This window comes from Girardinichthys multiradiatus, chromosome 3 (genome assembly GCF_021462225.1).
Source record: "Girardinichthys multiradiatus isolate DD_20200921_A chromosome 3, DD_fGirMul_XY1, whole genome shotgun sequence".
In the NCBI taxonomy this organism is placed as follows: Eukaryota; Metazoa; Chordata; class Actinopteri; order Cyprinodontiformes; family Goodeidae; genus Girardinichthys; species Girardinichthys multiradiatus.
Window position 1 is genome coordinate 6,176,917 of NC_061796.1, and position 27,275 is coordinate 6,204,191.

At 39.1% G+C, this 27,275-nt stretch overlaps 1 protein-coding gene and 1 long non-coding RNA gene across 5 annotated transcripts; one reads left to right on the forward strand and one right to left on the reverse strand.

Moving 5' to 3' along the window:
- The first annotated feature begins 1,315 nt into the window (after positions 1 to 1,315).
- On the forward strand, positions 1,316 to 24,004 carry LOC124865020. Of its 2 annotated transcripts, XR_007037428.1 has the most exons (12): positions 1,316 to 2,357; positions 2,458 to 2,626; positions 2,706 to 5,770; positions 18,247 to 19,573; positions 19,659 to 19,985; positions 20,062 to 20,091; positions 20,170 to 20,271; positions 21,725 to 21,775; positions 23,103 to 23,219; positions 23,300 to 23,436; positions 23,673 to 23,780; positions 23,879 to 24,004. It is a non-coding gene; the product is annotated as an uncharacterized LOC124865020 (long non-coding RNA). The 2 variants fall into 2 exon arrangements; XR_007037429.1 differs by lacking the exons at positions 1,316 to 2,357; positions 2,458 to 2,626; positions 2,706 to 5,770; positions 20,170 to 20,271 and adding an exon at positions 10,577 to 11,146 and having other exon boundaries at positions 18,154 to 19,573; positions 21,725 to 23,219.
- On the reverse strand, positions 6,044 to 19,849 carry LOC124864968 (urokinase plasminogen activator surface receptor-like). 3 transcript variants are annotated; one of them, XM_047359920.1, is made up of 7 exons: positions 19,813 to 19,849; positions 19,632 to 19,729; positions 7,717 to 7,807; positions 7,108 to 7,227; positions 6,884 to 7,027; positions 6,548 to 6,655; positions 6,044 to 6,444 (listed from the first exon to the last, which is right to left on the reverse strand). In XM_047359920.1, exons 2-7 carry the CDS (start codon positions 19,665 to 19,667, stop codon positions 6,242 to 6,244), a joined length of 702 nt encoding a protein of 233 aa, XP_047215876.1. In that variant the 5' UTR covers positions 19,668 to 19,729; positions 19,813 to 19,849; the 3' UTR covers positions 6,044 to 6,241. The 3 variants fall into 3 exon arrangements, with proteins under 3 accessions (XP_047215876.1, XP_047215886.1, XP_047215895.1); XM_047359930.1 differs by lacking the exons at positions 19,632 to 19,729; positions 19,813 to 19,849 and adding an exon at positions 7,954 to 9,058; XM_047359939.1 differs by lacking the exons at positions 7,717 to 7,807; positions 19,632 to 19,729; positions 19,813 to 19,849 and adding an exon at positions 7,501 to 7,689.
- Positions 24,005 to 27,275: the final 3,271 nt, after the last annotated feature.

A 27,275-nucleotide genomic window follows, 5' to 3' on the forward strand; every position in this document is an offset into this window, starting at 1 on the left:
TCAGGTAGCATATCTTGATGTTCTTATTCAAGAATATTTAGAGTCAAGAAAAGCTCTGTTCCCAGAAAGCAACCTGAGACCAAAACACAATTTTTTTACGCCATTACCCATCACTCATTCTGAAATTTGGCCCCCTGATAAGACTATGGACAATGCGCTTTGAAAATAAGCACAGTTATTTCAAGAGATGTGCGAGAAATCTGAAAAATTCCAAAAACCTCTGCCATACACTCTCTGAACGACATCAAATGTTTCAGGCTTATCTTGCAGCAGGGTCATTGGGTCAGTCTGTTTTGAAAGTCAAAGATTGTTCTCCATTTTACTCAATGCTGTACAGTAAAGTAATTCAAGATGCAATTCAAACGTTTGACTTTACTGAAACCAATACAAAGGTCACAGTCGAAATGATGTACAAAGGAACACAATACAAGAAAGGACAATTTCTTGTCACAGGGGGCACTGACTGTGTTGAGTTTGGTGAAGTTGTCCTTATTTTGATTAAAAATGACAGTGTTTATTTTCTAGTGTCGGTGCACTTGACAGAATACCATTCTCAGTATCATCTTTACTCAGTGAGAAAGGAAAATGAAAAGATGCAGTGCCTAAAGATCAATGACTTCATCGATTTCTATCCATTAACATCTTACATGAAGTATGGGTACCAAATGGTTCCATTGAAACATTGTGTGCTGTCACTGTAATTGAGCTGTAGGTACTGATAAAACACTGTATTATATATGGACGTTGTATAGTGTAATTGTCAATACTTGCTATGTGTCTCGTGATTTTTTTTTCTGCTATGACGGCTGTCTTCTTTAAAAGGTTGTGTGGGGGAGTTTATGTTGCCTCTCCACTCAGCTTGAGTTGCTCGAGGAAACTGAACACTTTATGATTGGCTTCATATTTTAAGACCAAATGTAACGCTTATTGTAAACTGACATTTATTCACATTCTTTTATCAGACATCTTGGAAATGGGTGACAACCTAACAAGTTCCATCACTAAGGTACTGCCGGACCTGGCTCCCTCAGTCCTTGAAATCGTACTAGAGGCACTACACTCATTAGTGGTGGAGACATCCGATGACTTACAGTTCATCAATGAAACAGATCTGGACTCTGTCCTGAGACCAGTTCAGGCAAGAAAACTTCTGGCTGCATGGAAGCAAACCAGTAAGTATAATACCTTTAATGTACAATAGCCATGAATGGCTTTCAGTTTTTTCCGTATATTTTAATTACAATGAATAATGACAAAAAACAATGTCCAAACAGTATTTAATATAAATTGATTTTAGTTTTTTTTACAGCACTGAACATTGAAATTTCCTCCCAGGCAAGCATATCATCTCCATCTTCGTGGTCCGCATTTTCTGCCTCCCCCTCACCCAGTCGTCCATTGCCTTCTTTAGACTGGGTTGATAAATTTTAAATTCCCTGCGAGAATTTCCCTGAAGGCCTGATCCAATGTCTTCAGAGAGAAAAAAGGCCAGAGCCATAATTGCGGAGGGAGATGATCCGCATCATTAAGGAGATGATGAAAGCCTGTGCCTCTCCATCTAGAAGAGCCTCAACAGAAATTGCCAAAAGACTGGTTGCAATGTATCCCAACTCATTACAGGATGTTATTGAAGGGGACGTCGTGGGACAGGGGTACCACTCATTGGTCAAACAAATCCAAGCAAGAATTGAGAATGTGAAGAGGTCTTCATCACCAATGATACAGAAGCGCAAAAAAGGATCAGATGACACAGATGAAGTACCACCGGAAAAGCGAGCATCTATCCAAGACACATATGGCTGCATAAAGTGGGACATGAAATGTTTGCCTGTCTGTCAGTGAGACATCGCAGAGCCAGCAGGAGAAACAGAAACAAATGAAGATTCTCAGTGAACAGACGAGCTTCAGTCCTGAAGAAGTAAAAACCCTAATGAAATGCACCTACTACTCTCAGCGTAAAGCAATCAACAAGGGAGCAGACTTGCAAATACTCATAGAAGAGTGGCCTTTTCTGTTTGAAGAGATTAGAATGAGCGTTCATTTTGAAGAGCTTACTGGAGTACCACTAAAACAGATTTTTCTCACAAGTCTTGAAAAGAAAGCAAAACGGCTTCTGCAATTTCTGGAAACTACTTGCGCAGACAAGAGTAAGCGAGTCCTGGAGGCTGTCGTAAAGCTTCGGATGCAGAGAGGACAGCTGAAGGGCAGCTCAGAGGATGTCAAGGATATGATGCTCCTCCTTCTCTCCTATTTTGATGAAAAAGAGAAAACCCTCCTCCACTATGTTGAAGAAACATGTCTAGCAAGAGAGGTCCAAATGGAAGCCCTTCCTGTGACACCATGCATCATTGTTTGTGGTAAGTTGATGTTTTACTGGAAGGAACCTAAGCAAATGTAAGGATATTTTACATTAAATTCCTGAACTGTAATTATTCAACACTTGCATTTTCTTCCAAGGCTCCTCCTGCTACGCATCAAGACTTTTCATGCTGAGTGTCAACCACAACGTTGTGAATGACCATATAACAGACTTCATCTCTGCAATCTGTCTGATGCTTGGATGCTACTACTGCCTTAACATCCACTATCCAGTGAAACTTGGCTCCACACTTGAGTTCCTTAAGAGGTAATTTATTTTAGTTTTTGTACTTCTACACTTATTACCTTATTGTTTGTGTAATTATTGATTCTTGTGTTTTATCAAGCTGTTTCCTCAACATCAACCCAGAGAAGGGAACAAAAGCTGAAAAAACTGAAAAGAAGACATTGCATGTCAACCCAAGAGTGCTCACCCTCATTGCAGAACTGTCTGATCACGAGTGGCGAGAGACCATTTAAAGACATGTTAAACTGATAGGTTCAGTCAGACTGGGAACCATATTCTGTATTATTTGTATTCTTTCATGTTATCTGTTATCCCAACTGATGAGAACTATTTCATGTTTTTTGTTGTTACATGCATGTTTTTCAGAGGTTTGCTTTCTGTTCTTTGAAACAATGGATTCAAATAACGGAAATTTAGAGACATTTGTTTAAAGCAGTTTATACTTTATCTGACCTATTGTTATTGATAACTTTATTCTTGCTGTTTTCATTGCAGTCATATTTTTTACACTAAAGTGTTTAAACTGTTTAAATTTTTTTTTGTCTTCACAATGTATGGGCTGAAATCTGTTCCACTAGAAACTGAATTTGAATTATTACATTGAGATTGAAAATCATGATCTGAAATTGAATATTATGTTTTGAAATTAAATCTGCATTGTGTGAACGGAAATTGAATTTAGTATTTTTGAATTGAAGGAATATAGAGAGTAGAATTTTTCAAGGTGGTTAAATACAATTTCAAAGCACAAATAATCAATTTCAAAGCAAAACATTTTATTTCAGATCACACTTTTCCAATTAAATATAATAATTCTCATTTAGTTTCTAGTGGCACAAATCTCAGCCCATAATAATGATTGTTGTATTCCTGCCCCTTCAGGCGTTGCATTGAAAATGCTCCGTACATTTAAGTTACTAAAGTCGGGAGACACAATAAGGTGGTTTTACTGAATTAAATTAAGGCTAAGGTTTTAAGAGGACGGTATACCCGTTAATATTATCTGTAAATTTGTCATTGGTAAACATGTTGTGAAGTGTTTTCAAATAACACCAGCATTTTGTAGCAGTAAGGTTCTGCAAAGTGTACTTGCTTATTGTGCATATTGGCTTGATCACTTAAGTGAGGTCATAACTTTGCCATTTTATTGTTTTGTCATTTATATTTTGAGGCATTATTCATTTTCTTCTTTTTTTTTTTTTTTTTTTTGAAATGCGATTTTCTTTTACAGGAATTGAATCAATATGTAGAGCTTTAACAGTTTTGGATTTCTTTTATACAATGCTTGGAGAAGCTTTAAAATGTTTTGCTTTTATTCCTTTGAAACCGTTTATTTGAGAACCAGGGAAAGGTCAAATACATTCAAGACAATAAAACTGTCAGTGAAGGACATTTGAAATTGTTTTTTTCAGTGGTTTTCTAACACATTGACATAAAAGTAGGTTGACACAGCTAAGACCTGAAAGTCTCTTCAAGGTTAGTAAAGTAAGCACAGATCTTTGATATTTTAAATATTTATCGGCTGTCTAAACCTTATTTGATCTTTTCTTATGAACAGAAAGTTAAGTCTTATTCCTGCCCTTTTCAAGCCCTGAATTTGAACTGCAACCTCAAGGAACCAATTTCAATGCCCTGTGACTAAGGACATGGTAAGATTTCAAATCATATAAAAGCCAAACGTTTGTTTTTTTGTTATATTTTTAAAAGGCATTCAAAAACATTTCTTCTCCCTCTCTGTGCAATTTAGGTCTGCTTTTGTGAACAGCATCAGAAGAGAATGACAGGCAAACCAGTGTCAAGAATATGATCGATGAAAATGTGCTGAAGACAGAATCAAACCTTGGCTGGAAAGTTTTGGTATGTTACACTATTTTAGCCGCTTGGATGGCTTAGCTTTTAATGTTGTTGAATGGGTCATTCAATAACATTTATTTGATTGTAATATGAAATCTGTGCATTTTAGGCACTGTGGTTCTGTGTTATACTGCTTTGCTCATTTAGGTAAATTCCAAAGTATGTGTAAAATGGAATTATAGCAACATTTTTATCTTCATTTCTGCCATGCATTGCTGATATTTTGAATTGTCAGTGTTGTAGGAAGAGTGTGGAAATCAACACAAATCCATACAGTGCAGCATGGGGAAAACTTGTTTTGCTTTGATAATTGAGTTTTATTTCTTGCCTCATTATTATTTTTCGTAGTTATATTTATAGGTGTATGTACTCTTTGTCGTTTTCTTTCTAAATGCAGAATGGATCTTTCCGATTCAGAGGGAAACGTTTGTCAACCTGAGTCTTCATGGAGAGATGATGGCATTTTTCAGGTTTCCCTAAACGTCCCACTATGTCTGTATGAGACTCGCCTGTCTTCCGTCAAGTATGTACCTAGACCAGAGGTCATTAACTGGCGGACCGCGGTCCGGGGCTGGACCCAGAAGCTGTCCCATCCGGACCCATACCTACAGAAAATCAAAACATTTATGTTTTGTCTCATAATGACATTTCACATTGGCACTTTTAATAAGTGCTACGGTTTCTGAACATATGAAGCACACTGGTTTAGTGCTTCCAGCGGGAAGGATGAATAAAAATGAGTCTGTCCATTCCGGATTAAAGATCCTATTTTCACTGTCCACTTTTCTTTTATTAGAAAGCGCCATCTGTTCCTTATCTTTCCGTTCTCTGCCCCACCCGTCTCGTTCAGCTCTCTGTAGCACTGTCCTGACTTCCTTTCTCTGGTGCACTCATTACTCTCCCTTTCTTTTTTCTCACCAGTCTCGTTCAACTCTCTCCAGTGCTGTTGTGTCTCTTTCTCTACTTTCTAAGACGTGGCTGTCTGTATCTCCTCAACTGTCGTGTGTCACTTTGCCTCCTTCTCGTCTGACTTCTCTGCACTTCCTGCAGTCACAATATTTACCGCCAGGAATGCACAGACTTGTTTGGCTGAGAGCTATCACGTGGTGTGGCTTAACTGTCATGCAATTGGTCTGTCCTTTTCCGTACACACTAAGACGCTACCGTGAAGTCTATAAAAGCAACGCAAGTTAAAATAAAAGCTCCCGTCAAGTTTTAAATATTACCCCTTTGATTTTCTGTAGGTATGGGTCCGGATGGGACAGCTTCTGGGTCTAGCCCCGGGCCGCGGTCCGCCAGTATATTCGTTTGGTAAGCTTAAATTTTACAGTTGAAACATTTTTTTTTTCACATAAAGTTGGTTGGCCGCCATGATACCCCAGAGTGTGTGGCTTGGCTTCCTTCTTATCTGACATCTCTGCACTTGCTGCAGTCGCAATATTTACAGCCAGGAATGCACAGACTTGTTTGGCTGAGAGGTATCAGGTCCGGATGGGACAGCTAAAAATAAAGACCTCTGTACTAGAACCTTCATTTCTGACAGAATGTTGAAGTATCAATCACTTTTTAAAGACGTGCTGGACATAGATTTTTTCTTGCTTTTATTGAGAAAGATATGTTTTATGTTTAAACAACAACAAAACAATATAGAGCATTTTTTTTAAATTGCTTGGTAAAGCATATCTTTACATTATTAAACAAATCAGCTAAAGTAATAACAGTACATTTGCCGAGTGAATGATGCTTCAAGGTAAAAAAGAAAAGTAAAATAATTTATTTCAGCTACAAAAAAAAGACCGAAAAAAACAATGGCACCAACAAGTGCAGCAGGATGGGACTGGCCGTGCTGGCGCTGTTGCAGTAGTTACCCTGGCAGCAGCTAAACTGCGCTCCACTGAAGTGTTTCATCAGTGAAGTTACCTGATCTGAGCACATCAACTTGGAGGCACAGCCCTTTAGTGTCACGGTTTGTCCTCCTGAATTCACTGAAAAAATAAAAATAAATGTATCATGTGAGTAACATGTTTGCACATGGTGTTAACATTCCTCTGAGAATAACTTTAGAACAAAAACATGTTGGCATCTTACCTATTGCTTTGATGCAGTAGTTTTCATCCCCTTCACAATTAAGAGTTGAAGTGCAGTTTTGTTTGTCACAGCTGAAGCACTTTTTGCCATTTGGAATGGATTTGTAGTCTAAGATACAGAGATAGTTATTCCATTGAAAAGAAATGCAGAATTACAGTACATGTTCCTTCACAGATTTCATTTTGCTTGACATCAACTTGTTTCTCTAAAAACATAAACTATAGCAACACTAGACTGTTTTTATTTGTTTTTTCTTAAGATTCCTTAAGATGTTCTGAAGTCTCAGAAGTTAAAAACTTGCGATTTGTATTTACAATGCTTCAAGAAGTAAATTACCAGGTGATTGGTTGTTGCACAGCTCTGTACTACAGCACGTGTTCTTTTGCACAGTTTTGGAAACTCCAAAGTTGATGGAGTACTCAAGACACTGTTCAGGCACTGTACAACCTTTGGTCTTGACATCAGAAATCTGTCTGCCACCTATAAACAAAAAACACATATTTTACAGTGAGGCGGTGAACTAAGGAACAACAACAACTAGAAAATATACAATTACGTACCTCCAAATACGAGTGATCTTCCTACTACACACTGATAACTCTGTGAGGGACATTCTGTTGTTTTCTCAGTGCAAGTCCCAGAGAGTTCCTCTGAACATTCATAACATTTCAGGGTGTCAGCTGATTAAAAAAAATCAGAACATGCATTTTTATTGTCAACAATGTGAGGAATTAACGCTGTTACTGCATTATTTCTAAATGTCAAAATGCAGTTCTTAAAAAAGACAGAAAAAGATACAAAGTAAGAAGAACGGGTAACATCAAAAACCTTAGCAGCAGAAATTAGATCAGTTATTGTAGTTTTTAATGGGAGAACAGGAGAGAAGCAGATCTTATGAAATCACACGAAGTAACAGAAAATAAGAATAAAACTGGTTATAATCAAAAACTTGCCTTCAGGGAGGACCAACACCCCAAGAACCAATGCGAAGAGGAACATTTTGTTGGCGGTACACAACTGAGTTACACTTTGCTCAGTCAAGAATATATATGAAGTTAATCTGGGTAGGTTGTGTCTCTTAGTCTTAGACCACTCCTTTATTCCTCTTACTCAACTGATCTACTTAGAACAGAGCAGATAATACTGTTTTGTGAGTGCCGTGTTCTTACTTCTTTTAATGATTGTTTTCTTGAATGTTGCCCATCTACTGGTGTTACGCCATACAGATTTTATTATGCAGAATCCACCATCTCTGTTCAACTGGGGAGTATACACACGTTTAGCTGATTATAATAAAAAATAATATGTTTTTACAATTTTATGCAAATCCACTAAAAGTTTAAATGACATGAAATTATTCCTGTCAAATATGTCCTATAAATCATGTACCCCATTACTATTCCTACCCATGTTGAGATGCTTTTCATTTTGCAGTATATCCGGGTTGTTTCCCCGCAGAGGAGAATTGATTCAGAGATGTACTGATAATGAAGTATATAAAGCAGCTATGTTTGGAATCCATTCTAATATATATTTTATTCTATGTGTTAGGACATATTTGCTTTGTTTGGCCTCCCAACCTGTTGGCCTTCTGTAAATTTTTTGTTGAATGCTGCTGAATTCCCTCGTTGAGACGTTTCCTTTTCACAGGCAAAAGGGCTTATCGCTTGTCATTTATGCTGTAATCCATTCCATGCAACTCTTTACCCCTCTAGAATGGCTCTTTTTATTTGAAATGAGCATCATAACCTCCCTGGGCTGTTTTGACCGACTGTATGTTGTTATGATGTATTTATTTAATTTTATTCTTGCTTTAAATGTATTTTTACTGTGAATCGCTTTGTGACTGCAGTCTGAGAAATGTGCTATATAAATATGGACTGGCTATGGACTACATGTACTCCACTGTTGCTCCAGGGCTGCTGCCGTATTCCGATCTGCTGGAAATAACAAAAATTACACTGTGAACGTGATGAATGATAAAACTGAAGTGGTACAAATGGAGGCGCTAACATCAAGGCAGGGAATGAAAACGGGCAACTTTAAATTTGATAACCTTGATATTTATAACATAAATATTTACCATATTATCATTTTAATGACCTACAAATGTACGGATTCTAATTTTCACAGAGGCGAAATTAAGCACATGTTGGTTTTGATGGCACTCGATTTTACAATGTTCATAATTATTAGAACAGTGAAAAATCTGAAGTGAAATGAAACAAAAAAAGCGGTACTCGAGGTAAGGCGCTGGACTCGGAATGATGCCTGTCTCAATGCTCTTGAGACTGTGCTGAAAGACACAGTATACCTTCAGGCAATGGCACCTATTGATATGCCATCCTGGTGGAATTGGACTGTCTGTGTAATCTCTGTAGGGTAAAGGTATCACCTCATGCTACCTGTAGTGACACTTATCCTGGTCAAATGCAAAACTACTGACAAGCAGTCAAAAAAATGAGGAGGAAAGAATGTACAGGTCCTTCTCAAAATATTAGCATATTGTGATAAAGTTCATTATTTTCCATAATGTCATGATGAAAATTTAACATTCATATATTTTAGATTCATTGCACACTAACTGAAATATTTCAGGTCTTTTGTTGTCTTAATACGGATGATTTTGGCATACAGCTCATGAAAACCCAAAATTCCTATCTCACAAAATTAGCATATTTCATCCAACCAATAAAAGAAAAGTGTTTTTAATACAAAAAACGTCAACCTTCAAATAATCATGTACAGTTATGCACTCAATACTTGGTCAGGAATCCTTTTGCAGAAATGACTGCTTCAATGCGGCGTGGCATGGAGGCAATCAGCCTGTGGCACTGCTGAGGTCTTATGGAGGCCCAGGATGCTTCGATAGCGGCCTTTAGCTCATCCAGAGTGTTGGGTCTTGAGTCTCTCAACGTTCTCTTCACAATATCCCACAGATTCTCTATGGGGTTCAGGTCAGGAGAGTTGGCAGGCCAATTGAGCACAGTAATACCATGGTCAGTAAACCATTTACCAGTGGTTTTGGCACTGTGAGCAGGTGCCAGGTCGTGCTGAAAAATGAAATCTTCATCTCCATAAAGCTTTTCAGCAGATGGAAGCATGAAGTGCTCCAAAATCTCCTGATAACTAGCTGCATTGACCCTGCCCTTGATAAAACACAGTGGACCAACACCAGCAGCTGGCACAGCACCCCAGACCATCACTGACTGTGGGTACTTGACACTGGACTTCTGGCATTTTGGCATTTCCTTCTCCCCAGTCTTCCTCCAGACTCTGGCACCTTGATTTCCGAATGACATGCAGAATTTGCTTTCATCCGAAAAAAGTACTTTGGACCACTGAGCAACAGTCCAGTGCTGCTTTTCTGTAGCCCAGGTCAGGCGCTTCTGGGGAATGCGGCACCTGTAGCCCATTTCCTGCACACACCTGTGCACGGTGGCTCTGGATGTTTCTACTCCAGACTCAGTCCACTGCTTCCGCAGGTCCCCCAAGGTCTGGAATCGGCCCTTCTCCACAATCTTCCTCAGGGTCCGGTCACCTCTTCTCATTGTGCAGCGTTTTCTGCCACACTTTTTCCTTCCCACAGACTTCCCACTGAGGTGCCTTGATACAGCACTCTGGGAACAGCCTATTCGTTCAGAAATTTCTTTCTGTGTCTTACCCTCTTGCTTGAGGGTGTCAATAGTGGCCTTCTGGACAGCAGTCAGGTCGGCAGTCTTACCCATGATTGGGGTTTTGAGTGATGAACCAGGCTGGGAGTTTTAAAGGCCTCAGGAATCTTTTGCAGGTGTTTAGAGTTAACTCGTTGATTCAGATGATTAGGTTCATAGCTCGTTTAGAGACCCTTTTAATGACATGCTAATTTTGTGAGATAGGCATTTTGGGTTTTCATGAGCTGTATGCCAAAATCATCCGTATTAAGACAATAAAAGACCTGAAATATTTCAGTTAGTGTGCAATGAATCTAAAATATATGAATGTTAAATTTTCATCATGACATTATGGAAAATAATGAACTTTATCACAATATGCTAATATTCTAATATTTTGAGAAGGACCTGTATTTGGCCTCCATCTGCAAAGCACTTCCTGTTTTGGGGGTTACAAAAGCAGAAGTTTCATTTCCTCAGTGTGTCAATCTTCCAGATCATGTCTGCTCATGCAAGAGCTGATTCAAAACATAACTTATCGTGATCATTTTGTGAGAAATGAAAGTTAAGGAATGTGTCAATACTGCTGTAGCCATAATACTTTATTGTAGGTGTGACAGATTTTTAGAACTGCCATTTGAGTTTTCCCTTTTTATAATGAAAAAAATAGACTGTATTATTTTCCTAAATACATGATTTATAGATGTCTTTGCAGAAACTTATTTTTTCGTCAGGTCCATGTAAACCCCAACTTTACAGAAGTGATACTGTACTTTTAACAGTTGGAAAAAAAAGTCTTCACATGTGAGAAAAAATATATATATAAGATTACACAGTATCATATCCCATTTTCTATCATATTAGTAGCAAAAGAGATGGCTACATTTAGAGAGAACTGGAGACTTCAACACCACCATTGAAAAAATATGTTTAGGTTTAAAAGGAGGTGTTAGGTATTATTTAGTCAACTCAGAGGTAAGAACGATACAGTCATAGTTACTTGTGACAAGGGTAGCCCACTTTGCAGTGAAACTACAAAGTTTTGACACCCTATCTCTTTATTTATATACACAGTTCAACAGACAGTTCAGACAGGGTGTATGTGTGTGAGACGGAAAGGAGGCTGGTTCACACAGAGATAACAATGATCTCACACACACAGGGAGGAAGGCATAGTGCAGGTGCCTTGCAACCCAAGGTTTTTACATGAGTGATAACAAGTCCTCACACCCATCCAACAGTCCCTCCTTTTATCACAAGTAAAAACATTTAATATAAAAACGAGTAAGAAAAATACTTTGTATGAGCGAAAACCCACGGACGGTAAACAGATTATATTTTGTGGGAAATACTCATACGGCCCCGCCGCCCTCGGCGACCATTAAAAGTTAAATGTTGATTAATACTTGAAATCATAAAAATAAAAGAATAATACTTGAAATCATAAAAATAAAGAATAATACTTGAAATCATAAAAATAAAAGAATAATACTTGAAATCATAAAAATAAAAGAATAATACTTGAAATCATAAAAATAAAAGAATAATACTTGAAATCATAAAAATAAAAGAATAATACTTAATGAAAACAGTGAAACATAATAAAGGAATTTAAAAATCTGCCCTGTTTATGTCATCAATGTACTTTTTCTCATTTCACTAAAGCAACAACTTCTTTCGATTTTCTGCTGTAAGGTCATTTTATGAAATACAATGTATGAGTACATTCAGGCTTTTGATGTGATTTATTTACAACATGTCATCATAATCGTCCCCTTCATTTTCGTGCATTTCTACCTGGTTCAGTGTTGCATATGCCACCATGAACAATACCAGAAATTCTGTAGGAATGGATGTGCGTCATGTTCTTCCGTCAGTGTTCTGAGATGGGTCCCGTCTGATGTCCATCTCTTCTGGTTCGGTATCACCTCCTGTGGATTCTGCTTTAGATAGAGAAAGAGTCCTGCTACCAGAATTAAGCTCAGGCTTATCAGTCCTGTCCACATGTTACAGAGAGCCATTTTATAATTGGGCGCAGATCAGCTGTTTTCTTCACCGGTTTGAGACGCTGGGCCATCTTTGAACCCGGACTTCCTCTGCTACCCCGTCGGTTGATCTGGCTCCTGTAATGGCAAAACTGGCTTACAGTGGCTTTTATGGATCCAGGAAGGCCTCTCTGCTATTTTCAGAGCTGTGGGCGTTGTCAGGAGTATTTGAAACGGCCCTTTCCACCAAGGAGTGCTCCAATCCTTCCGGTGGAGTGTCTTAATCAGGACCATGTCTCCAGGCCTCATTCTGTGGGATAGGAGCAGAGATTATCGGCAGACCACTGGACATTTGTTCTTCTTTTGTCTGCAACATTTTATTCATCCACTCAGCTAATGAAGGTTCCTGTTGTGCTTTCTCTATTTCATTCATGTCAGAGGGCAGAGAAAACGGTCTGCCATGTACTATTTCTTTGAGAATACAAATTCACATCAGCAACTTGGTGTCATGTGATCTCAGGCTCAGAATATAGTGGGTGGAGTTATACAATGATGTACAGTAGGTGGCAAATGGAGTAAGACCAGTTTGATTTGGAGTTATTCTCATCCATAATTTAACCAGGGATAGGCATTCGGGCCATGGCCTCCCTGTTTCTTCCATTGTTTTCCTTAATCTTTAACTGAAACCCTAATGCTTTAGAACTTAGTTCTATTAATTTATTTACAAAATGAGTTCCATTATCTGACCTTATAATCTGTGGGATACCATATGTGGGGAAGAAATGTGTCACTAGGTTCATCTATTACAACTAGGCAATATTTCTTCCCCCGTGTTTGCAACAAATTATGCATGATCTGCAAAAATGATTTGCATAGTCAGAAATATTTATAGTGTAGCATTAATGCTTTACCAGATGTGACATATTCCCCCCTTGACACGTGGGTCTTCCCAATGTGTCACTGTAGCCGCTGTGTTGTATAACTTTTTTGGGAGGATTGGTTTATCTTCTATCTGATAGATGTCATCTTTTTTCTGTGCTCCTCTCTTTAGCCAGGCCTTTATTTCTGTCTTGGTTGCTGACTGTTGGGCGTCTTTCAGCACGTCTGTGTCTATAAATAGCAGATCTGACATTTTCTCTTTAATAGGTTGAAATGAGTTAGTTCTGTCCCTGATGATGTTTTAAAACCTCTATTTTGCCAAATCTTAGCATGGTGATGTACTGATCCGAAAACGTATTGGCTGTCTGTGTATATAGTAAGTATTTGTCCCTCATGTAATTCGCATGCTCTTACTACAGCATATAATTCTGCTGTTTGGGCTGAGCATGTATTGGGTAGAGATTTAGCTTATATTATCCTATCGATGGTTGTTACTGCATAACCAACTCTATTCTTTCCATATTCATCTTTAGATGTTGAGCCATCTACAAACACAACACATGAATCTGGTATAAGGGTTTGAGAAATGTCTTGTCTGGGTTTGGTGTCTTCTTCAACTTTTGCTTTATAAGAATGTGGTTTTCCATCTTCTGCAGTAGGTATTAGAGTACTTGGATTTAAAGGGCACATCTTTTTAGAGTTGTGTTTGGCTGTGATAATAATAGCGATGTCAGTGTGATATGCCTTGCATGTAGCGTCAGGTGCTTCTCTTAATATTCCTGATTTCAACATATCTTGTATTATTGGCTTAGTATCTTCTTCAGCTTCTGGCTTTAAGGGGTATTGGCGGACTAATGGCCTTTTTTCAGATATTAGTTTAACCTTGTATGGTGGGAACCCCTTTATAAGCCCTACATCAGTTGATGATTGGGACCACAGTTCAGGTGGGACAGCAGCTAGGGCAGGATGCATGTTGCTCTCAGCTAAGCCCTGTATTTGTCCCTCTGCCTCATCTAAATGTATCCTTGGATGGACTTTGACTATCCACGCCAGAATGAGCTTCCAGATTCCTGTATTAGGATCTACCTTTGACAGTGTCAGTGCTGTTCCTGCAGAGGTTTAAAGCCTCTGTTTTTCCAAATTCTTATTATTCTTTTTTATCATATATTATAAAGTAAGTCCTTATTACATTTAAAAATGAGATCACTATTTTTGGTAATTGCTATTATTATAAATAATGCTTGGTTTAGTTCTTATTAAAAATAAAAATAAAAACTCACTCACTGATGAACACAAAAAATGAAGGGCATATTATATCTTATAATCTTAGTTTGTTTTACCCAGTTTTATAGATACAACATCCAGTTTCAGTCAGCTTTGTATTTAATTCAAGTAACTAAAGTTTGTTTCAATTAACTAAAGTTTTATCTATTTCAGTCCAGTCCAGTAATTCTGTTAAGGTTAATTTAATCTTATGTTAAGTTTGAGTCTAATTCAATCATTTTGAACCTGACTGGAAAAAGTCTAAATATCTGTTAAAATCTTTTTGTTTTACCATAGAGAACTGACCTAATATTATTATGGTATGTTGAGGACTCTAATTTTTACATAACATGAAACAGACATTTATTTCACAAAAACAGAAAGTCAAACACAGACATTTGGCCACATGAAAGTTTAAATACCCTGTTTGTAAAAGAATTATGAAAAATTGAAGACGGATCTATGAACTTTCTTATGGTTATCAGTATTTTCAATACAGGTAGAACCTTTGCCATCTTTATATGATTTTTCGAAAAAGATTCTGGAAACCTTATTAAGATATAAGTTTGGCAAAGATAATCAGAACATCAGACCTTTATTAGCGCTTTTAAGGTCCCTCAAAGATGCATTACAATGAAATCAGTCATTCCCATTCACACACATTCACACACTACTTACTTATTTCTCTGTCAGAGTAATTTTTATTTGCAAAAATTTGAACATAATTTGACTTCTATTATTCTTAAAATGCACATTGTTTCCTCATAACCCCTTTTGTTTCCACTAGGTCTGTTTTGAACGCTTCAATTCTTTTTTTTTTATTCACCAAGAATCAATAAGGTGGTCTTAGTGGGTCCACCTTAAAGGTGTTATCTGTTGGGTGTCATGTTATCATTGTCAGGTCAGTGAGGTTCATAAGTCAGTCAGAACCTTGGTCATTTGTTCTGTGCACATAATGTTTCATAGATCCAGCCTATGATTAGTCAGCAAAACGTCCACCTATAAGAGAAAAATTGATTGTTAATAAATGAGCTGCATTTCCTAGGAACACTGTCTTCCTCCTGGATGAGCATCACCTGTTGAAAAACTTTCATCATTGTTTGTTTCACATATTCAATCAGATCTTTATATTATACCAGTAGGTGAAGTTGTTAGTATCTCATGTAGACTGACATATACTGTTGCATTTGGAGAGGATCTCAGATTAAATAAACTTAGTTAGAGCTTCAATCCAGGTTCATTTTGTGTCTGCAGACTTTAGCCAATTTTTCTTTTCTTTTTTTTTTTTTATACATAAAGAGCAAGATTCAAAACATTTTCAAAAGGCAGATTGTGGCAGAATGTAGTCAAAACTGCTTATTGATTGACAAAATAACATTCAAGCACACAATCACCATATTAAAAGGCTCTACTTCAAGAGAATCACTAAACTTTTGGGGTCCGGTTTTGGCCCGCGGACCTTGAGTTTGACACATGCAGAGGTAGAGTTACAATTTTTTTTCAGACCTTTCAGCAGAGACAGGCTTCTGCTGTTTGCAGAAGTTTTATCTTTGTTTTCAGGCAGCTGCATCTCTTTGTCAAGGTCGTTTCACAGAGCTGAAATTTAACTTCTCTCAAAGAGGAAAAATCAAGAATGCACACAATCTGAGCCAAATATGGAATTATTTCCCTGTAAAATGAATCTTTTGCATTTTATCATGATATTGTTGGTAGTATAACACCATAGAATGATTTTTAAAGCACCTGTTTCTCACTAATGCTTGCCTACAAAATCTTTTACTCTCAGATTACTTCTTTAACAACATTCCGTTCTCCCTTCTCTAGTCATTGTTCACTGGGTTGTCCAGTTGGACAGTTTCCATGTTGTCCACATTGTCACCTCCTCTTTTAACTTCTTTTACCACGTCCTCTAAAACCACCTCTTAGTTTTTATAATTTGGGGCTACCTTGGTATTCTAACCTGGAATGGGTGGCAGTCCGCCCCTCTTTATTTGTTTTCAGTTAAGCTGAAAGTTTTTTTCTGTGCTTTTCTTAAGGCATCAGTATTATGTCTATGTCAGTTAAAAGCTGCTCTTATTGTTGTTTTTTTAATTCATCTTTTTGTTTTAATCTGTTTATCAACTGTGAGCACTCAGGGACTGAAAAGTCCCCTTTGAAATTATAACCTGGCAAGGTTTTTTATTGTCTCTTGAATCTTTTGAATGCATAATCTCCAGTTTAAGATCCCCGTGTAGTTTTAGGATTTCAGTGATAATTAAGTTACCTGAAAATCCGTATTTTTATGCCATCGTGTACATATTTCTGTTAAATCAGAGCTTTTTCTCTGTTCTTTCCCCATTGTTCTTTGTTATTTTTCTCTTTTTAGTTTTCATTATTGCTAATTTTAGATCCCCTTGTAATTTTAAGACATCCTTTGTATCTAATTTGCCCAAAAACCCATGTTTTTTATTTTTTATTCCATCTATGACAGATCATACCTGCTCCTTTTACATAGTTCTCCATAAACTTTACCTCCCATTCTAAGTCAATTAGTTTACTTTGTTTCTTCCCCATTATGTTTTATGTTAGTTTAATTATAGTATAAATGTCCCAGATAAAAGGTCACTGGCATGAGACTTTAAGGAGAGGACATTAACACGGCCTTCTACTGCGACTAATTCGCAGCGGTGTTAATTTTCTGGAATGAAATCCGACCTGAATCTCCAAAGTCACCAGTACGTAGTTTTAATCTGGGCAAAAGAAAACACAGGACTAGCAGAATCCTGCTGATTCTATTAAAATGCTTAGTCCTCCATACACACACAACACAGTCACACAGTTAGTTTCAGGTACCTTGTAATTTTTCTAAGTTAACTTGGTGTTATTTTATGAGCTCAATTTACTCCGTTCTTTTTACTTGTATAGCGCTTATTCTATTCCCTCGCAGGGGAATAACCCTTAGTCGTTTTATTTGGCCCCCTTCTTGGCGGGGCCCTACCTTAATTTGTCACTATTCCTTTCACGGTGGAATAAAACCATCCCAATGCAGCGTCCTTACCGGCGACGCACTACCAACGACTTTTAAGTACTTTTCTTCTTTTATTTATATAGCGCTTACTCTATTCCCTCCCAGGAGAATAATCCTCAGTCGTTTTCTTTAATCCCCTTCACGGCGGAATTGTACCAAATTTGTCACTATCCCTTTCACGGTGGAATAAAACCATTCGAATGCAGCGTCCTTACCGGCGACGCACTACCAACGACTGTTAAGTACTTTTCCTATGAACTGTATTTTAAAACTGTCTCACCTCGGAGTTGACTTCTTGGTGACTCTTTGGACCCTGTGACAGTCACCCCGCGCAGAGGAAGGCAATAACCCACTGGCCAGGTGTGAATTCACACACACCGGGACTTTCAGCCACTCCGGCTAATGGAGGCTGTGCAGCGGTGCTTCGCTCGACGTCAGGCTTCCCCCACGGATCCCAGAGTCACTGTTAAAGCAAAGAGAAATAAGGTTATTGAATTAATCCGGCTTCGAAGGACCAATAAATGTTAGGTATTACTTAGTCAACTCAGAGGTAAGAACGATACAGTCATAGTTACTTGTGACAAGGGTAGCCCACTTTGCAGTGAAACTACAAAGTTTTGACACCCTATCTCTTTATTTATATACACAGTTCAACAGACAGTTCAGACAGGGTGTGTGTGTGTGAGACGGAAAGGAGGCTGGTTCACACAGAGATAACAATGATCTCACACACACAGGGAGGAAGGCATAGTGCAGGTGCCTTGCAACCCAAGGTTTTTACATGAGTGATAACAAGTCCTCACACCCATCCAACAGGAGGTGAATATTCTCCTGGCCTCAGATGATGAACTGATGGACTGTAAGATTTCATGTCACTGTGTACAGGCTAGTATTGTCATCTCCTCTCTGCAGGGCTGTGACAGGCTGGTGCAGCTTCATGTCTGGAGTGCATCAAATGGTAAACATATGGAGGAAGCTGGAATCGAACCCACAACCTTCTTTTTGCAAGACAACTACTCTTCCTACTGAGCCACAGTCACCTGAGGCTTATGAAGGAGTTCAAAAGCAGCAGGAACTCCTCCTTGTTCCTGGAACCTGCAGATCCAGTTGTGTGCATAGACATTTTGGGGGCCAGGTGCTCAAGTGGAAAAAAGGGCACCTTGTGCAGCACATACAGCTATTGGCTGCCTTTTCTGTAAATTTACCACAACAAGACCACATGACCCGAGTAATGATATTGTGCCTGTCTGCAATGGGTAAACAAGGACAAGCAATGGAACTGAGTCAGTCAGCAACACCCAGTGAAGGTGGCGAAGGTCCAATCTGCCGGAAATAACAAAAATTACACTGTGAACATGAATGATAAAACTGAAGTGGTAAAAATGGAGGCGCTAAAATCAAGGCAGTGAATGAAAATGGGCAACTTTGATGTAGTAGTGTATGAATCATAATGTAACATAGCTCATTTGGCCTTATATTAACTTGTCTACAGTATTTGCAATAAAAGAACATAGGAGAAATAGAAGTCATTGTGGACCGTTATGGCAAATGTAATAACTACATCTATGAGATACATTTGAATGTATTTCTTCTAATTTAAGAGCTAAATTGTAAACATTCTCCTGGTGCCTGGTGGCGGCTATAGAAGACATAGCAGGTAAAGATATGCCAGTGATTGGCCGGCTCTGTTAAGATTAAATTGAGACAAGTGAAGTTTTATCTTTTTCATCTGCGGTTTAGGAAGCAAATATACTCATTTTGGTTGTTAGCTGGAGGGTTAGCCCGCCTGTCAGCAGGGCAGGGCTCTATCTGACAGTGGAGGATAGGACAAAAGAGATATTAACTTCCTGCATCAGCATGTCCACTTGTCCGCTCTGCGCACGTCTTGTCCCCATTGTAAGACACACAAAGCGGGGCACGTCACATTTTGGGGGACTATAATACCAGGGCCCTACAAAAACGTGGGGCCCTAGTATTATAGGCCTTTAAATTCAGAAATGTTACATTGGGCTGCATGCTATACACTGTAAAAAAAAAAGCTAACAAACAAAAAAGAATTCAGGAAGGCACTTTTTGTCATGCCACAGAGCTGAGCACAGGTTTGTGTTGTGCAGTTTTCCTACAGGGGATGACTGGCAGGTGCTTCCACACAGCTGAGACACATTTGATTCAGTCAAAGAACAGTTCTGAAGCGGCAGGAACCCTGAAGGAGCCGTCAGATTGTTATTTCTCCAGAGTGGTAATTGGACCTACAGAACCTGTTCTGTGTTTCTTTTATTTTTGATCTCGTGACTTACCTCAACTTTTGTGCTCCTTCTTTCTAGAGTGAGCATCCATGGCCGAACCGATCTGGTTCTCCCTGCCCCTGTGGTCCCGGTCCAAACTTGCGTTCAACCTAGAACACTTCACTGTGTGAGTTGGACCGAGAGCCTCCTTCCATTTGCTGAATCAAGCTGCACAAGAAACCACTTACCTCACCTTTAGTGACTCGATCTGACATTCACCTGCCTGTCCACCCTCGAACTCCATACCCCACCTGCTGGATATAACAGAGAGAGAGCCTCAATAACTGCACCGCAACCTCCCCTGTCAACCTCAGCCTCCCGTGGCATGACTCGCCTTTTCCTCCGGAAACATCTACCCAGCATAAAGTAAGACAAGTCCTCTTCCTATCCATTATTCTGCTCCTCCTCCAGACTGTCTCACTCGCATTCCTCTATTCCTCAGTAAGCTGCCCTGCAAGTTCCAGACCACAAGGTAACCTCCATTTAAGATTCTGTTTTATTTCAATTAAAACCTGGTAAATCTAAGTTCTGCCTCCATAATTGTTGCCAGTGATAGAGTCCCCTTGTCTGATGGGGGTGGGCCGCCATTTCCTGAATTCACCCCAGCAGAAGAGCTGGCCCTTGCAGTGAACAAGGGGAGGCATGTCCTATGGTGCGTTCAGACCAAACGCGATTTGATGCAATTCATGCTGTGATGGAAATTCTTGCAGTAAGCATTCCACAATGTATGACCTTTGGTTTACCTCACTCCAGTGAACATCTGTGTTAGGGAGTAAGCTGTAAAAGCCATTATCAGAAGTTTAATGGTTAAGGGCATTTGTTAGGGTGATGCCTCGGGGAGAGTAGATGGTTGTTCCTAGGTAACCTAGTCACCTCTGAACTCGAGAAGGGTCTGGGGTCGTAAAACACAGACTCTTTTAAGTTGAGATAACACTGTCATGTTCTGGTATAAATACTGTGTGTAAATGTTGATCGAGGCTCTGTTTCACTGACTAACCTCAGTGTCAGGGTCTTCAAACGCTGAATGCCTTTGAATAAAACTTATAAAGACAAAAGTCCGGATTTTCTCTTGTTATGAGTCAACTTCTACCCACTTTGATAAGAAAATTCCACAACAATGCGTTGGGCACTGTACGTTTAGAGATTTCAGGCGTCAAAAGCAGCAGACGCGAGAGTTGGGAAATCTGAACTTTTGGATGTTGACGTGTTGCTTCAACCAGTCAGAGAAGCTTAGCTTTGTGATGTAGTGACATAATTTATCATAGGACAGGAGGACCATTTTATAATTTGCAAATTATAAACCATCCCTGTTGGCTGAAAGAAAAGAGAAAGGACACATCAGCTTTTTGAATTACAAGCAGGCGGGCGCTGTATTGAAGAACATCCTATGTCTTAGTTGCAAGTAATGAAGGAGGTTTTGAAGGATGTTATTTTTCACAGACAGTTGTGCAAATGACATCAGTGTACTATTGGAGAAAACATCCTTCATCATTACAAAGCCTTTGTCACCCCATACATTGAAGCATCTATCTGTCAAACCAAGTTAAAAGTCAGGATTATTTATTACAGGGGTAAACATTTTAGTCTTCCCTTCCAGATGGCACACCTATCACCAGACATAACTAAATTTAGTATAATGTGATTATAACAGCTCACCCTCACATCTTTAATCTTGTTACAAAACAGCAGATATTTCAAATTGCACTTCAACAGAGAAATTTCAATGAACCAGATAGAATGTGAATCATTTGTAATCCAGTCATGTATGTATCTGAGTTGACTATACCACCTTCATGACACCTTCAGTTTGGGTCTGTGTTTACTCCATTGGAAAGAGCTCAGCCAAACATTATAGTTATTAATCGCCTTGTTTGGGAACACCATTGGGATCATCCTTATAGGGTATAATAAGCGGGGCAATATATTTATCTTGACAAGTGATATGAGACCAAGCCATGAAATAGGCAGAGAATTCCACCTATCCAGGTCACGTTTAATTTTATTAAATAGTGTCATAGTTTTTAAGGCCGACTTGACCCACATGCAGAGGACACTCAGACAGAGAAGAGTAAATTAAGTTTTTCTTTTATTTCTTTTCGACTCAGGAGCGAGGTGGGCAGAGCGATCAGGAGACAGACTGCAAAAGAAGAACAGAGGTGAGCGGAGGAACAGATTGGAATATTCAAGCAAAGACCTATGCTCACTTTCTGGAAGGCGATCGATCCGCCAGGGGGAGAAACCGGTTCAAGTCTGTGGTAGTGCCTGCACGGAAACGATTGGAGCGATCTGATGTTCCAGGTAACAAAGTGGTGGACAGGTTGCGCTTCCAGCTGGAGGACTCGCAAGGGCAGCAGCAGATTCCAGTCTGGACAGGAGGTGGGTTCAGGAGGAAACCCCAGCTTGGCGTGAACAGCCTATGACGAAGGAAACAAGACGGATAATTAATCAAGGCTCAAAAAAATAAGTGGAGCAACTACATATTTTTGAGGGGGATGCGAACACGTCACCGGCTTCACCCTACTATCTTTCAACCACATTGAAAGGCTTTTTTTCATCCCGCCAACATCTTTATCCTTCTCCCTTTTCCTTTTTCTGTTTTGCGCCCCGGATAACTTTGTTTTCTGCCGCTCCATCTTGTTGTCAAGTGCAGTACGAGTGGTAGTCTAAGATTTAAAAAAACAAAACAAAAAAAACGTGCCTGAGAGCGTTCTCCCAGGGGCGTGTGCCCAAGCCACCTGTGTGGGAAGGGAGAGCGATAGGAGGGGAGGTGAAGGAGCAGAAGGGCTCCTAATCGGTGCCATTACTCTGTTATTGATCATTTCATGCTGTTAAATATAGAAAATGCCAACTAGAAAAACAATTTTTCTATTGGGGGTTTTGACGCCCCCTCTAGTGCACTGCTCCTATGCGTTGCATACAGTGCATACCCACTTTTTGCGCCACTGTGTTCCGCAATGTAATGGCAAGGTATCTGATCGGAGCCATTTGTTAAAACAGATGATTGAGGGCAGTTAGATAGCACCTTACTCCACCAGGTATAGTTATCACCCTGACCAAATGTAGAGAATAGAACAAGAAGAAACATATATGAAGTTTCTTCTCCCAGAAGAAACCTCATACATGCTCTGAACAAAGTATAACTCACTTGTCTAACACCAGCAAAATGTTCATGGCAATGTTTTTTGGGCTGTGGCTTCTACCAAAAGGCAAGTTTCTGATTCTGGTCAATATTTTTATTTTTATTTTTACTTCATTTTGTTTTCCTTTCCTCTTTTTCTCCCATCAAAAACAATAATTAATCCAATTTCAGCTTTTATTGCTAAGCTTTTCAATCTGGTCTTGTCTTTCTTCTCATTCTGTATCTTGTGCTATAATGAGTCAGCTTTTTGCAGCAGCACTTTTGTTTTTACAAATAAAGGAAAAACCTTCTTAGCTTTATACTTTGTAGACAATAACAATGCATTTTCTCATTGGTTTTATCAGCTGACACCTTGAAATGTTATGAATGTCTGTCGGATATTTCTGGGACTTGCAATGAGATTATAAATGAATGCCCCTCACAGCACCAGTGTTTTGCAGGAAGATCAGTCTTCTTTAATGGTATGTTATTCTGTAGTTTCTAGTTGTTGTTGATGTATGTTTTGGTATTGGCTTACAAAATGTCTGTTCTTTGATTTTAGATACAAGGATTCAGGAACGCAAAAACAAATGTTGCATTGAGCCAAAAGATTGTTTTGAGGACTCCCATACTTATGGAAAGCTCATATGCTCAAGGTCAAGTGCTGCCATGAAGAGCTGTGCAACACCCAAATCCCTGGTACTTTACTATGTGGTGATATGTTTAAATTGGTATAATATTGTAAATACAAATAACAAACTTTTAATTCCTCCAAAATGTATCACATTTTAAGGAACAGATCGAAAAGTTCAAAATTCCTTTAATACAAGCAATCTTCCGTACCTGAAGGGAGTAAAATGAACTGAAATCTACAATGCATAATATGATAATTATGCATTTATCTACAGTGAAATATTTATGTTTTTTCTTCTCAGACTACAAACCCATTTTAAATGGCAAAAGGTGCCATAGCTGTGAAGGACAAAACTGTACTGGACCTATTAACTGTAAAGGAGATGAAAACTACTGCTTCATTGTAACAGGTAAAAGGACAACTTTTTGTTTCCAACTTTATCCTCAGAAAAATGTTAGGACATATAAAAAACATGTTACTTACTGACATTATTTTCATTTTTTTCAGAGATTTTAGGAGGAAAAAGCTTCATAGGGAAGGGCTGCACCTCTGAGTTTAGATGCTCAGGTAAACTCCATAAACTCCATAAATATTAGAATATTAGCATATTGTGATAAAGTTCATTATTTTCCATAATGTCATGATGAAAATTTAACATTCATATATTTTAGATTCATTGCACACTAACTGAAATATTTCAGGTCTTTTATTGTCTTAATACGGATGATTTTGGCATACAGCTCATGAAAACCCAAAATGCCTATCTCACAAAATTAGCATGTCATTAAAAGGGTCTCTAAACGAGCTATGAACCTAATCATCTGAATCAACGAGTTAACTCTAAACACCTGCAAAAGATTCCTGAGGCCTTTAAAACTCCCAGCCTGGTTCATCACTCAAAACCCCAATCATGGGTAAGACTGCCGACCTGACTGCTGTCCAGAAGGCCACTATTGACACCCTCAAGCAAGAGGGTAAGACACAGAAAGAAATTTCTGAACGAATAGGCTGTTCCCAGAGTGCTGTATCAAGGCACCTCAGTGGGAAGTCTGTGGGAAGGAAAAAGTGTGGCAGAAAACGCTGCACAATGAGAAGAGGTGACCGGACCCTGAGGAAGATTGTGGAGAAGGGCCGATTCCAGACCTTGGGGGACCTGCGGAAGCAGTGGACTGAGTCTGGAGTAGAAACATCCAGAGCCACGGTGCACAGGTGTGTGCAGGAAATGGGCTACAGGTGCCGCATTCCCCAGAAGCGCCTGACCTGGGCTACAGAAAAGCAGCACTGGACTGTTGCTCAGTGGTCCAAAGTACTTTTTTCGGATGAAAGCAAATTCTGCATGTCATTCGGAAATCAAGGTGCCAGAGTCTGGAGGAAGACTGGGGAGAAGGAAATGCCAAAATGCCAGAAGTCCAGTGTCAAGTACCTACAGTCAGTGATGGTCTGGGGTGCCGTGTCAGCTGCTGGTGTTGGTCCACTGTGTTTTATCAAGGGCAGGGTCAATGCAGCTAGTTATCAGGAGATTTTGGAGCACTTCATGCTTCCATCTGCTGAAAAGCTTTATGGAGATGAAGATTTCATTTTTCAGCACGACCTGGCACCTGCTCACAGTGCCAAAACCACTGGTAAATGGTTTACTGACCATGGTATCACTGTGCTCAATTGGCCTACCAACTCTCCTGACCTGAACCCCATAGAGAATCTGTGGGATATTGTGAAGAGAACGTTGAGAGACTCAAGACCCAACACTCTGGATGAGCTAAAGGCCGCTATCGAAGCATCCTGGGCCTCCATAAGACCTCAGCAGTGCCGCAGGCTGATTGCCTCCATGCCACGCCGCATTGAAGCAGTCATTTCTGCAAAAGGATTCCTGACCAAGTATTGAGTGCATAACTGTACATGATTATTTGAAGGTTGACGTTTTTTGTATTAAAAACACTTTTCTTTTATTGGTTGGATGAAATATGCTAATTTTGTGAGATAGGAATTTTGGGTTTTCATGAGCTGTATGCCAAAATCATCCGTATTAAGACAACAAAAGACCTGAAATATTTCAGTTAGTGTGCAATGAATCTAAAATATATGAATGTTAAATTTTCATCATGACATTATGGAAAATAATGAACTTTATCACAATATGCTAATATTTTGAGAAGGACCTGTACATTCTTTCCTCCTCATTTTTTTGACTGCTTGTCAGTAGTTTTGCATTTGACCAGGATAAGTGTCACTACAGGTAGCATGAGGTGATACCTTTACCCTACAGAGATTACACAGACAGTCCAATTCCACCAGGATGGCATATCAATAGGTGCCATTGCCTGAAGGTATACTGTGTCTTTCAGCACAGTCTGTGGTTTTTAGGTATAATTTTAATGTCACTAAAATGTACGTTATTCAAAATGTTTGCTGACTGTACAACGTATGAACACATAAAGTTTGTTCATGGTATGGCCATCAAAGACTGGGGTTGTGATAACTGTATATAACATTTTCAAACTGTAACTACAGACTGGACAAATGCATGATACTGGCTGAAAAACCTGTAATCCCTAGTGGCGTGTTTGGCATTGTTATACTCTGACATACATGGAAAATGTGATGCAGTGGTTTGCCATAGACCAGCATGAGCTCGCCACTGCTGAAACTTGTGGTGTTACATTGAGAAAAGGAATGTAGAGCAAAATGCCTCTCTCTGCTCATTTTATATGTGCAATCTGCTTGTTTTACTTTTTGATGTGTGTTGTAGATGCTGATGGTTGTGGGCAGGAAGGATTTCCTGTAAGTCTCTGTCTTACAGCAGATCTGAAGAAGCCTCTGACTGAAGACACTCTGTTGTTGTAGGACAGTCTCATGAAGAAGATGCTCAGGGTTCTCCATAATGTTCTTCATTTTATGAAGAATCCATCTTTCCACAATGATCTCCAGAGGTTCCAGAGGAGTCCCCAGAACAGAACCAGCCTTTTTTATCAGCTTGTTGAGCTTTTTAAGTCACTGGCTCTGATGCTGCTTCCCCAGCAGATGATGGCAGAAGAGATCACACTCTCCACAACAGACGTATAGAAGATATGCAGCATCTTGCTGCAAACACCAAATGACCTAAGCTTCCTCAAGAAGTACAGTCTGCTCTGTCCCTTCTTGTAGATGGTTTCACAGTTGCATCTCCACTCTAGTCTGTTGTCCAGGTGAACATTGAGGTATTTATACTCCTCCACCACCTCCACTTCTTCTCCCATAATAGAAATAGTTTTTGACTTATTCCTGTTTCTCTTAAAATCTACAATCATCTCCTTTGTTTTATTCATGTTCAAGATGAGATGATTGTTTCCACACCATGCCACAAAGCAGTCCACCACCTTCCTGTACTCAGCTTCTTGTCCATCTCTGATCCACCCCACGACTGCAGAATCATCTGAGTATTTCTGCAGATGACAGGAGTCTTAAGCCATAAGCTCTGTCACAAAGAGCTTTTAATTTGCTGTCAATTAAAAACACATTTCAATGAAATAGAGAAAATGTTTATTCCACCTTTTTCAATGACATTGTTATTTCAAAAAGAAAATATTTAGCTTTAAAACAGTGCTGAATAGAATTTCTTCTATTTTTGCAAAGATTTGGAAAAAGAAATAATAAGCATGTTCTTAATTGCTATTTTTTTGCCTGGCCTTTAGAATTCTAACAAATCTGCTATAGGCAGCAAGGAAGCTGTTTCCATTAACTAACAAAATTAAACAGAAACAAACAGCAGCACCAGCAAAAACGGCTGGGTGGGACTTGCACTGTTGGCACTGTTGCAATAGTCACCCTGGCAGAAGCTAACTTGTATGTTTGATGAATGGAGTTTACCTGAGCATCTAAACTCCATTCATCAAACATACAAGTTAGCTTCTGCCAGGGTGACTATTGC

Coding starts and splice junctions, on each gene's coding strand:
- LOC124864968 (XM_047359920.1), bottom strand. CDS start 19,667: ATGCTCACTCTAGAAAGAAGGAGCACAAAAGTTGAG. Junction 7,028..7,107: donor AAGATCACTCGTATTTGGAG/GTACGTAATTGT, acceptor TTTTGTTTATAG/GTGGCAGACAGATTTCTGAT. Junction 6,656..6,883: donor GTGCAACAACCAATCACCTG/GTAATTTACTTC, acceptor TCTGTATCTTAG/ACTACAAATCCATTCCAAAT.